The sequence below is a fragment of the Aphelocoma coerulescens genome, chromosome 14 (genome assembly GCF_041296385.1).
Source record: "Aphelocoma coerulescens isolate FSJ_1873_10779 chromosome 14, UR_Acoe_1.0, whole genome shotgun sequence".
Lineage (NCBI taxonomy): Eukaryota > Metazoa > Chordata > Aves > Passeriformes > Corvidae > Aphelocoma > Aphelocoma coerulescens.
The window spans coordinates 2,142,721-2,154,026 of NC_091028.1; the positions used below are offsets into that span (position 1 = coordinate 2,142,721).

The window sequence follows — 11,306 nt, forward strand, 5'->3', positions numbered from 1 at the left end:
GAGGAACTCTGACAACATTTTTTTCTATAATCTCATGTAATCAAATACTCTCCTGTCCTTTTCCGTCCCCTGGAGCTTTGGTCTCTGTCATCAGCACAGCCTCTTTGAATATGTGTTTCTTCCCAGTGCCAGAGGGCAGGGATGGATGGGATATTGGGAAGGAATTGCTCCCTGGGAGGGTGGGGAGGCCCTGGCACAGGGTGCCCAGAGCAGCTGTGGCTGCCCCTGGATCCCTGGCAGTGTCCAATGCCAGGTTAGATGGAGCTTGGAGCAGCCTGGGCTAGTGGAAGGTGTCCCTGCCATGGCAGGGGGTAGAACAAGATGGGCTTTAAGGTCCCTCCCAATCCAAACCATTCTAGGATTTGATGAAGTGGCTTTACAGCTCTCTCTGGAGAGACAGCACACCACTGAGTGTGGGCAAGGTCTGTTTCCAGGTGATAGATGTATCCCCCCATCCTGATATGTTTGGATGAAGGCTCAGTCATGGATCCTCACTGTAACAATGGGGTTGAGTCCTGCAGGGAAGACTGGGGTCTTCTAGAGCATCTGTGCTAACTGCTGCCTCTTCTCATGTGCTCAAAGGCCCACGGAGAATGCAGCACAGAAGGTGACAAATGACACCCTCTGAGCATCCCAGTGACATGGGACACCAGTGGCAGAGACCACTGTGCCAGGGCAAGCTGGCCCTGCCACATCTCTAAGCCCAGCCTTGTTCTGGTTCTGTCCTGGTCCCCGCAGAGGGACTGTGGGTGGTGCTGGTCACTCCTTTTATCTGCCAGTGCTCAGCTGGGGCTGAGCTGCAGCCAGGAGCCTGGCCAGGGGAAGCAGCTGATTCTCCTTCAGAACAGAGACTTGCACATCAATAAATGTCTCCTTACAGATGCTTTCTTCAGCCTCTTGGCTCTCATTTCCTCTTTTAGCTCCCCCAGCTTTCTATCCCACTGGCTGGAAAGCTGTCTGTCTCCTGTGAGAGCTAAGGAATGGTGGAACAGGGGCTGGGGGTAGCTCTGTCTTTGCAGGTGAGGTGTTGGACAAGCCATGTGTTTTCTTCAGCCTGTCCTGACTGCATGTCCTGCTCTGGCTCTTTGTGGGATCTGTTTCTGTAGATCCTGCTGTGGCTTCCAGGGACAGGTGGGTCCTGTTTGAGGCACTTTGGAAAACACCTGCCAACTGTCAAAACCAGCTGGCCAGAGGGGAACTACATCCTTGGGGTAACACAGCTCAGGGCAGAGCAGGGGAGTTTGTTCACTGAACTCCCAACACAAGAAAATGCTGGATAAGCTGTAGAAAATCTATGGGGAATGGTGGGTTAGGATGGGATTCTCTTTTCCCAAAGCATATGCTCCATTATTACTCAGAAATAGCCACAGCCAGGACGGGGGTGGGTCAGGGCTCCCCCAGTGCCTGCTGAGGTTGGGAATTGGTCACTGGGGCTTTCCGCAGTGACACAGAACTCCTGAACTTCCTCCCTTGGAACTTGGAACAACCAGTGCTGCAGGAGCAGGAGGGCCCCTCCAAACCACCTTCCTCCCTGCCAGGGATTCCTCTGCCTCCAGCTGCTGCTGCCTGAATCAGTTTCTGGGGAAGAGCAAACCAGGCAAGCTTGTTCTGGCTGCAGCACGGATCCAGAGGCATGGACAGGGCCTTACTGCTGCAGTAAGGTTCTCATTCAAAGCCCTGAATGAGCTCAGCAGGGAGTAAGTGCACATGGTGCAAGTTTTACCTGACCCTATGGGGGTCTGTGATGGGAAAGGAAAAGGCAGCAGCTGGAACTTGTTGGGAGGAAACCAACAGAGAGAACTGGTTAAAAGCCATTTCCTGTCCATACCTCAGCCCTGTTCCGCTTTCCGCTTCCCTTGCAAGGCTGACAGCACCAGCTCAGCGCTGAATCCTCAGCTGTCCACCAGAAGAGAGCTCACAGGCTGGGGAAAAGCCCCACGGGCTGACCACAGGCCCTGCAGGGACTGGCACCAGTCCTGTGGGAGCACAGAGCCCATTCCCTGGCAGTGGCACGAGGCCACTACACAATTAGTCACTTGTCCGGATCCTAATCCCGCATTTCCTCTCAGCATGACCACAAAGTCTTGGAGAGGTGGCTCTGATTGCCAGGCTCTGGGGTGGGGGTTTGGGGTGTTTGTTCCAGCATGACCTGCCAGAGGACAGGCACTATAAACCCTCCCAGTGCACAGCCACAGGCATCAGCCTGGCTCTACTGAACATCACCCCAGCCAGACTTCTGGTTCAGTGGGAAGCACAAGAGCCCTGCACAGAGACAAGGGCATCTCTGCTGCCTTCACCTCCTCCAGCTCTGACACACAACTGCTGCAGCCAAAACCTCCCCTCCACGCTGCTGCCCAGGCTGTTTTTGACAAGCACCTGCAGCCTCCTGCCTTCAAGGGCCCCAAGAGGAACAACAGACAGCTTCTACTTTTATTAGTACAGTTTAACACAGTCTTGGACAGAGGAGAAGCAGCAGGAACCAACATGCAAAGCAATTCAAAGTCCCCGGGGGCTCGAGGAAGACCACCCACAGCTCAGCTCCTGTACCTGCTCCCAGCAGTGTCTCTGGGGGCCCTTTCCCTCCAGCTGCTGCTCTGTTGTGCCCCAGAGCGGGACGAGGTCATGGCAGACACCAAACCTACACACAGAGAGGAGAGGACTGGCCTGGGATTGTGTCTCGATGAGTCAGGTCCATTGTCTGACTGGAATCCAGTACACTCCAACCAGGAGGCCGCCTTAATCATCACAATATCCTGAGCTGGAAAGGAGCCACAAAGATTATCAAGTCCAACTCCTGTCATCAAGTCCAATTTCTTAAACGTTGTCTGTGCCAACAGGGAGAAGAGAGATCCTTCAGGAAGAGGTGCTGGCTTCCATAGCAAGTCAGGAGATGAAGCTCAGATATTTCACCACAATTTTCTTGTGTCAGAACTGGCATCTCTTGGAGCCAGCAACTCTTCTAAAAGCCTGCGATGGATGTCGAGGCCAAAGATTTCCACAGCACTGGAGAAATCTTTGCCAACACGTAGAAATGGATGTCCCCATGAAGGAAGAGGTGCATCAGGCTTGGCTGGCCCTCACAGGCAACACAACAAACCCCCACCCACCTGGTGTGCAGAGCCATTATGTCCTCCTGCACCTCTTCCTTTGGCAGGCCTCCGCATCCGAGCTGCACGAGCTGTCCGAGTCGCTCCCCGAGGACGAGGAGGAGGAAGGCTTCGACGTGCTATAGTTCATGCTCAAGACCCAGCCCAGTTTGTTGTGCAGCACCTGCTTGAGTCCTGGGGGCAGGGGCAGCACCTCCAGCGTGTCCACGTAGTCGGGCAGGAGCTGGCGCAGGCGGAAGCAGCACAGGTACTGCAGGGACGTGCAGCTGGCACAGGACCGGATCACCTTCATGCTGCTCTTGGCCGCCGTCGAGCACACCATGGGGTAAAACTTCTTGTTCTGCAGCTTCGTGGCTGCCACCCCTGCCAGGGCACAGCACCAGGGAGGGCATGTTAGTTTAGACAGAGGGATCTCCCCCCTCTCACCTACCCCGAGCCCATTAACTGCAAAGCTCTTGGGAAAAGCTTTCTGAACTCCCAATCTATTAAACAAGAAATGTGATCTTCCCCCCCACTCACTTCACACCTTGGTCTTCTGCTTTCCCAGTGTTTTCTGCTGCAGCCAGACTCGAGTTCCTCCCACCCCATCCCTGGCTCTCACCTATGCACTTGCGGTTCTTGAAGAATGTGAGCGTCCCGTGCCACGTGTCCAAATGCACCCCAATAATGGAGCCCTGGCCAAACCTCGAGGAGAAGTTTGTTTTGTCTCCCTTGTGATGCAGCAGTCCTGAAAACACACCCAAAAAATGGCATTCTGTGGAAAATCTGCACTCCAGGAATTCATCCCAACTCCCACGCTGCTGGTACAGCCTCGCTCAGTGCCAGAAACATCCCTGCACTGCCTGATCCTTGCCCTCCCATCCCAGAGTGGCTGCTAGAAAGGGGAAAGTTGTGGTTTTACAACTCCAGGGTGCAGGGAGCAGCACTGAAACCCCAAAGTGGTGATGTGACAGTAGCACCCTGGTGCCCTGGAGGGTCCCACACCAGGTCTAAGGGCTCTGCAAAACATGGCCCAGGAGAGACGCTCCAAGGGCTGTGAGCTGTCGGCAGCTGCTCTGGTGTCCTTAATGAAGGGATTCACAGGTCTGGGGGCACCTCTTGGGCTACTGCTGCCCATCCAGCCACCCTGTCTGTGTTACCTGTGTAAGAGAGTCCCCAGCTGTCCTCGTCCTTGCCCAGCAGGCTGCAGAAGGTGTGGCGGTACTTGTCCAGGTTCACATCGGACGTCCCAATTCCCACCATCTGGGAGGCAAAGCAGGGAGTAAGAACACAAGCTCAGTGTCTTTTTCAAGCAGCAAAACACAACCACATTCCACCTCCAGTTCTTCCCTCCTCTTCTTGGCTCAGTCCAAAACACCCAGAGGGGTTGGTCAAGCCAAGTCAGAGGTTTCAGGGTGGAGCTGAAGGCTCCCAGCTTCAATTTCCTTTCCTAAGTGAGGAGGCCCAGCTGAACTGCTGAAGGTCACTGTCCTGTTCATAGTCATGGAATGGTTTGAGTTGGAAGGGACCTTAAAGCTCATCCCATTCCACCCCCTGCCATGGGCAGGGACACCTTCCACTAGCCCAGGCTGCTCCAAGCCCCAATGTCCAACCTGGCCTTGGACACTGCCAGGGATCCAGGGGCAGCCACAGCTGCTCTGGGCACCCTGTGCCAGGGCCTGCCCACCCTCCCAGGGAACAATTCCTTCCCAATATCCCATCTATCCCTGCCCTCTGGCACTGGGAAGCCATTCCCTGTGTCCTGTCTCTCCATCCCTTGTCCCCAGTCCCTCTGCAGCTCTCCTGGAGCCCCTTTAGGCCCTGCAAGGGGCTCTGAGCTCTCCCTGGAGCCTTCTCTTGTCCAGGTGAGCACCCCCAGCTCTCCCAGCCTGGCTCCAGAGCAGAGGGGCTCCAGCCCTTGAAGAACCTCTGTGGCCTCCCCTGGACTCTCTCCAGCAGCTCCTCGTCCCTCTGCTGTTGGCCCCAGGGCTGGGGCAGCTCTGCAGGTGGGGTCTCACCTGAGGGGGCACAGGGACAGAATCCCCCCTCCCCTGCTGCCCACGCTGGGGCTCAGCCCAGGGCATGGGGGGTGTCTGGGTGAACATGACCAGGCCATGTCCATTTCTCATCCTCCAACACTCCACATCCTTCTCCCAGGGCTGCTCTCGATCCATTCTCTGCCCAGCCTGGATTAGTGCCCTGACCCAGGTGCAGCACTGGCACTTGGCTTTGTTGAACTTTTTTCCCATGGCCCCACCTCTCCAGCCTGTCCAGGCCCCTCTGGATGCCCCACCTCTCCCCTCCAGGGTGTCACCTCCCCACAGAGCTGGGTGTGAGCTCCAGCCTGGCTGAGAGTGCCCTGATCCCATGTCCATGTCCAGTACTGGCCCCAATGCCAGCCCCTGAGCAATGGGGCTTGTAACTGGTCTCTGTTGACTCCAACTCTTTGCATGTGACCATCCAGACAATTCCATGCCCACCAAGTGGTCCCTCTGTCAAATCCCTGTCTCTCCAGGTGAGAGATGCCATGCAAGGCAGCAACAAATCCTTTGCCCAAATTCAAGTAGATGAGATCAGTTCCTCTTCCCTCATGCACCAACACTGCAACCCCATCACAGAAGGCCACTGCATCTGTCAGGCAGGATTTGCCCTTAGTGAAGCCCTGATGGACGTCATCAACCGCCTCCACTTTTTCCACGAGCCTTTGCATAGTTTCCAAAAGGATTTGCTCCATGACTGCCAGGCACAGAGGTGAGACTGGCCAGCCTGTACTTCCCCAGATCTTCCTTATTTCCCTTTTGAAAAATGGGGGTTAAGTTTCCTCTTTTCCAGTCACTGGGAACTTCACCAGACTGCCACAGCTTCTCAAATATGACAGATAGTGGCTACACCACTTCACCAGTTCCCTCAGATCCCATGGATGCATCTCATCAGGTCCCCAGGCACTTGTGCACTTCCAGACAGCCTCAAACCTGATCTGCTGTGGTGGAACCGCATCCTGCCAGCTCCTGTCCAAAACCGTGGGCATTTCTGTGTGCCCCACACGTACCATGTCAGTGCCATACACCGGGGAGGTCATCTTGATCTCCCAGAAGTGCTGCCCATCTGCCAGCTCCTTGTTGCCGCGGATGGCGGCCGTGCCACAGCTGTACTCCATGTGGAAGTTCACCTTGCGGTTGTCACACGTCAGCAGGGTGGCCGTCGACTTGTTCAGGTCATCCCACACCCAGTCGAAATCTGTTGAGGAAGCACAGAGGGGACAAGGATGGGCAAAGACCTTCAGGGAACTACCCCCAAGCCAAAGCACGGGTGGATGTTTGTTTTGAAGGCTGTTGGTGGGTTTGTTTATGTTTCCCTTACAGTTTAAGAGGGTAAATCTTAGGCTGTGCACATCAGAGAACTGCTTGAGGCCTGAACTATTCCGCAGTGCCCCACCAGGGATGGATCAATGCTCCAAAGCTGGCAGCATTCACCAGGCCCAATTCTGGCTGACACCAGGCAGAGCCTCCCTTCTCCCCACACTCCTCATGGGATCAAGGGGTGGCTCTGCCATGCCACAGGCTCTCCCAGCCAGCCCAAGCCCACTCTGTGCTCCGAGCCTGGCACCCCACCAGCCATTGCAGGGATCAGGAGGGCCCTAAGCACCGGCTCTGTTTCACTTGTGGCCTAAGCCGGATCGGAAAGCAGGTCCCAGAGGTGAGAGCTGATGCTGTCACAGCTCAGCCCTGAGCCCTGGAAACATGACAGCAGGCACAGGCTGGTAATCCTCCTACAGCCTCAGGATGTAAACAAAGGAATGCTGGGACAGGAACGGGACACTGCAGGGCCCCCCCCATCCCGAGCCCCAGGGGACCCCTTACACTCATCCTCCTCGCCGCAGCGGCAGTCACGGACGCGGTGCAGGGCGTGCAGGCTGGAGCAGTAGGGAGCTTCACTCTGGTTCTCACAGTTGCAGTAGGACTCTCCAGTCACAGGGATGGCGCTCGGGATGGAGGGAGACAGGGAGGAAAACTCCGGCTCCGAGTCCGAGTCGCTGTGCTGCTGGGGAGAACAGGGAATGGTCGCTGCTGGGCATCCCTGGGCGTGGGAGCTGGGCTGGCAGAGCTCCCTGAGGGCTGTGCAGGGACATCCCCAGGCTCATGTCATGTCCTGGCCTGTCACACAGGGAGGCTGTGCCCATGGCATCACCCTGCTTTGGGACATGGACAGTGCCTGCTGAGCTGCAGGGACCTCTCAGCGCTCTGCGGTGCAGGTACGTTCTTTGTGCCTGCTGGGGACAAGGAGCTGTCACAGCAGGGTCACAAGTCTGGAGCACACATTTTGAAGGAAATTCTGTGCTGAAGCTTTGGCTTTCACCAGGCAGGTTCCAGCCATCAGCAGAGCTGAGCACTGCTCTGGAGAGGCTGTGAGAAGCCTGGGACACACAAGGGGGAGAAGGGAGAGGGGGCAGAACAAAGGGAGCCAGTTGAGCAGCACGGCTGCAGCTCCTCAGGCCAGCGCTGCAGACAGGCCCACGGGGAACCCAGGGCAGGATTAAAGGGCTTTTGTTTACATTCATGAACACAAAAACCTGATTTACTGTTCCCCAGTGCCAAGAGACAAAAGTGATCCTGGACTAGACACTGTGGGAGTCACAGCCCAGTTTCACCCCTGTGTTATGGTGTTGCCTAAGGGATTCTCTTATCACTGATTGCAGCGAGTTACTCTAGGTTTACACACTGCTCAGGTGTACCTGCTTGTTATTCGCTCCCAAGGTAAGGGGTATTTAATGACAAAAATCCTTTAAACTCATGTTCTTGCAGCTGTGTAAGACAGGGAATTGAAACTACTTGGGCTTACATATGTACTGCCCAGATCTCCTCTGGCCTGCAGACCCAAGAGCTTGGGTTCTGTCTTTCCTAACTTCTGACTTTCCTAAGTACTGCCACGTAGAAATCCTGTCATTCCCATGACTGCAGGCACAGAAAACTGCTTGTTTTCTGGGAGCACAGTGCCTGGGTCTGGACACTGTGCTCTGGCAGTGGCCTCATGGCTTCAGTGTGGCCCTGAAGCTCCTGGAGCAGCTCCTTGTGTCCCCACCACTGCACAGGGAACTCAACTCACACACTCAAGTATGAGGGAAAAGAGGGAATGATGGCAGAGGCAAATCAGTCACTCCTTGCCTTGTTTTACTCCTGCTCTCCCTGCTGTGTTCCCATCTCCAGCACACCTGGACCAGGTTCAGAAGTGATGTTCACATCACAGAGCAGGAAATGTGAGGAAATCTCAGTCTGAAGACACTGCCTCACAATCTCCACTACCATCTCCAAGGGCCTCACAGCCCAGGAGGGAGCACAGCGAGCCAGATTAGGGAACAGATCCACTTCACACACTTATCTAGAGCTCTACTTCCAGAACAGTATTTAAAAATATTGTATGTACTTTATGTATGACACACCCATTCTGTGCTTAAAAAAGCATTTAGCTTAGCATCAATACTGACCATTATTAAATCCTTTCTGCTTTTGGCCAGGTCAGACCTGATAGCAGGGAAAGGAAAACGTCCCCTGTGCCACCCAGAGCCACCCAGAGCCCCCTGAGCCCCGCCTACCTGCCCATCAGAGTCGTAGCCCCAGCCCCGTGCACCGGCCCGGCCGTCGGCCTCGCGCCGGACCCCGCTGAGCACAAAGTGCCAGGCCCGGCTGCTCCGCGGGCGCCGCGCCATGCTGCTCCCAGACAGGTAGGCTGGGGAAAGGGACACGAGGTTACACTTCTGCCACGTCCCATGGCCACTCCCTGGGTCACCAAACCCCCCCGGGGGACCAGCACAAGATCAGCCGACGCAAAGGAAGTTCCAGCTGCACCTTTGCAAATTTCACCTGAACTTCTCTTTCTCCACCCAAGGTCAACTCCTCCGTGAGCCAGGTGTTCAGCTGGCCCCTAGAAACACTCCCAATATGCGGTGGTGGTGGCAGCAGCTGCCTCACGGCAGGAATTGGATCCAGCCACCACCTCTCACCTGGCCTGAGCAGCTTCAGGGCCGTCAGAATCACAGAATTGTTTGGGGTTGAAGGACCTTCAAGCTCATCTCGTTCCACCCCCTGCCATAGGCAGGGACACCTTCCACTAGAGCTCCAACACACGGCCTCCCTGGTGCCCAGCGACCCTCCAGCAGCTGTCCTGGCTCTGGCCACCTGCACTGCCCCAGCCCCACTGCAGCGAAGGTTGTCCACCTGCAACTGCCCTCTGAGCAAAGCCTTTTCTCTCAGTGCTGGGAGAAGAAGCAAAACCACTTTCCTGCTCTGGAGGGAAATTAGGCTTGTGACAGACCTGTCCCAACTTGCCTCAAGGACAGCAGGCAGAAGGGAAGCAGCCGCCTGTCTCCCAGTCCAGCAGGGATGTTGTTCAGAGACAGATTTCCCAAGTGCACAGCTTGACAGGCCAGCCCAGCTGCCACACAGGAGCACTGCACTGGATGTGACAGGGAAACCTCAGCTTCCAATCTCACCTCCCTGAAGTTTATCTTTGCAGAATTCAACTCCCCACCAAGAGGCACCCGCAGGGCTGTAACCCTTGAACCCTCTCCCTCAGCTCAGCCCCAAGCCAGGGTCTGCCATAAAGCTCCTGGCCCTGTTCCTCCTGTGCCTCAGTCACCAGCGGGACAGCAGCTCCTGGAAAAGCAGGACAGGCCAAGCCACAGCCAGCTGTGCAGCTGCCCATGGATGCTTTGAAGGGCTCTGGAAATCCCACCTGCTGGAATCACAGGGCTCACACAGCCATGCTGGGAAAGGACCTAAAACCCCAGCAGAAACGCCTTCTCCAGCTTTGTTGGGCACCCACAGCAGCCCAACAGAGCAGCTCTGTACCTCAGGCCCTTGCTAAAGTTGGGGCTTAGAGTCAGCACAGAGATCCCAGTACATGATCCAGCACCGATGACAGAGTCAGTCATGGAATCATTAGGGCTGAAAAAGACCTCTTGGATCAACGAGTCCAACATTCCCCCAGTACTGCCAAGGCCACCAATGACACCAAGTGCCCCATCCACACGGCTTTTAAATCCCCCCAGGGATGGTGACCCCAGCACTGCCCTGGGCAGCTGTGCCAGTGCCTGACCACCCTTCCCATGAAGGAAATTCCCAAATTTCCAACCTAAACCTCCCCTGGCACAGCCTGAGGCCCTTCCCTCTCCTCCTGTCCCTGTTCCCTGGGAGCAGAGCCCGACCCCCCCCGGCTGCCCCCTCCTGTCAGGGAGTTGTGCAGAGCCACAAGGTCCCCCCTGAGCCTCCTTTGCTCCAGGCTGAGCCCCTTTCCAGCTCCCTCAGCCGCTCCTGGGGCTCCAGCCCCTTCCCCAGCTCTGTTCCCTTCTCTGGACCCGCTCCAGCCCCCCAGAGTTTTCCTTGCCCAGAACTGCCCCTAGGATTGGAGGTGCCTCAGCAGTGCCAGCGCAGGGGACGGCCACTGTCCCGCTCCTGCTGTCTCACCGGTGCTGCCACAAAAGCCCCTCACCCCTCAGGGGCCCTGGGCCGCTGAGGCCTTTCCGCGGGCCCGAGGCGATGCTGCGGCGTGACCCGCGCTACCCCAGCACTTCCCCAGGCACCGAGCGGCGCGGAGGGACCACGGCAGACTGCCCGACCCGACCCGACCCGGCCCGGCCCGGCCCGGCCCGGCCCGGCTCCCTGGCTACGGAAGCAGCGGTTCCACCGAGGGCGGCTACCGGAGCCCCAGCTGTCCCGGCAGCTGAGGCGCGGCCGGACAGGACAAGGCCAGGCCAGGCCACCGCGCTTAGGTCGCACAACCCCGGCCCGCCCTAAGCCAAACCCCAATCCCCGGCTCCCACCTCCAGCCCGTCCCCCCGAGCCCCCCGGCCCACCTGCCCGGCCCGGCCCGGCGCTGCCCCGGCCCGGCCCCGCGGCGCTCTGACCTACTTTCCCCTCCCGGGACATAAACAATCCGCTCCCGGCACCGCCCCCCAGGCGCCCATTGGCTGCGGCCGCGCCGCGCCCCTTCTCCATTGGCTAGGCGTCCTGTCACTCACATGCGGAGGAGGACGGAGGGGGCGGGGTCTAAAGAAGCCCCTCGCTATTGGTTGTCTCGTGTGCCAATCGCCGGGAAGCGGCGCCATTGGGCGGCCGCTCGCGAAGGGAAAGCACTAAGCCTATTGGCTGATGCAAGGGGAGTGCGAGGACTAGATTGGCTGCGGCGCCCTGGAGGGCGGGTTCTTCGGTGAGAGCGCGGCCTGCG

At 57.3% G+C, this 11,306-nt stretch overlaps 1 protein-coding gene across 2 annotated transcripts; it reads right to left on the bottom strand.

The window, feature by feature from the left end:
- Positions 1–2,416: 2,416 nt before the first annotated feature.
- Positions 2,417–11,006, bottom strand: SPSB3 (splA/ryanodine receptor domain and SOCS box containing 3). 2 transcript variants are annotated; one of them, XM_069029871.1, is made up of 7 exons: positions 10,936–11,006; positions 8,677–8,810; positions 6,947–7,124; positions 6,136–6,323; positions 4,247–4,349; positions 3,709–3,834; positions 2,417–3,470 (listed from the first exon to the last, which is right to left on the bottom strand). In XM_069029871.1, exons 2-7 carry the CDS (start codon positions 8,788–8,790, stop codon positions 3,124–3,126), a joined length of 1,056 nt encoding a protein of 351 aa, XP_068885972.1. In that variant the 5' UTR covers positions 8,791–8,810; positions 10,936–11,006; the 3' UTR covers positions 2,417–3,123. The 2 variants fall into 2 exon arrangements, with proteins under 2 accessions (XP_068885972.1, XP_068885971.1); XM_069029870.1 differs by having other exon boundaries at positions 6,947–7,127.
- Between the last annotated feature and the right edge of the window lie 300 nt (positions 11,007–11,306).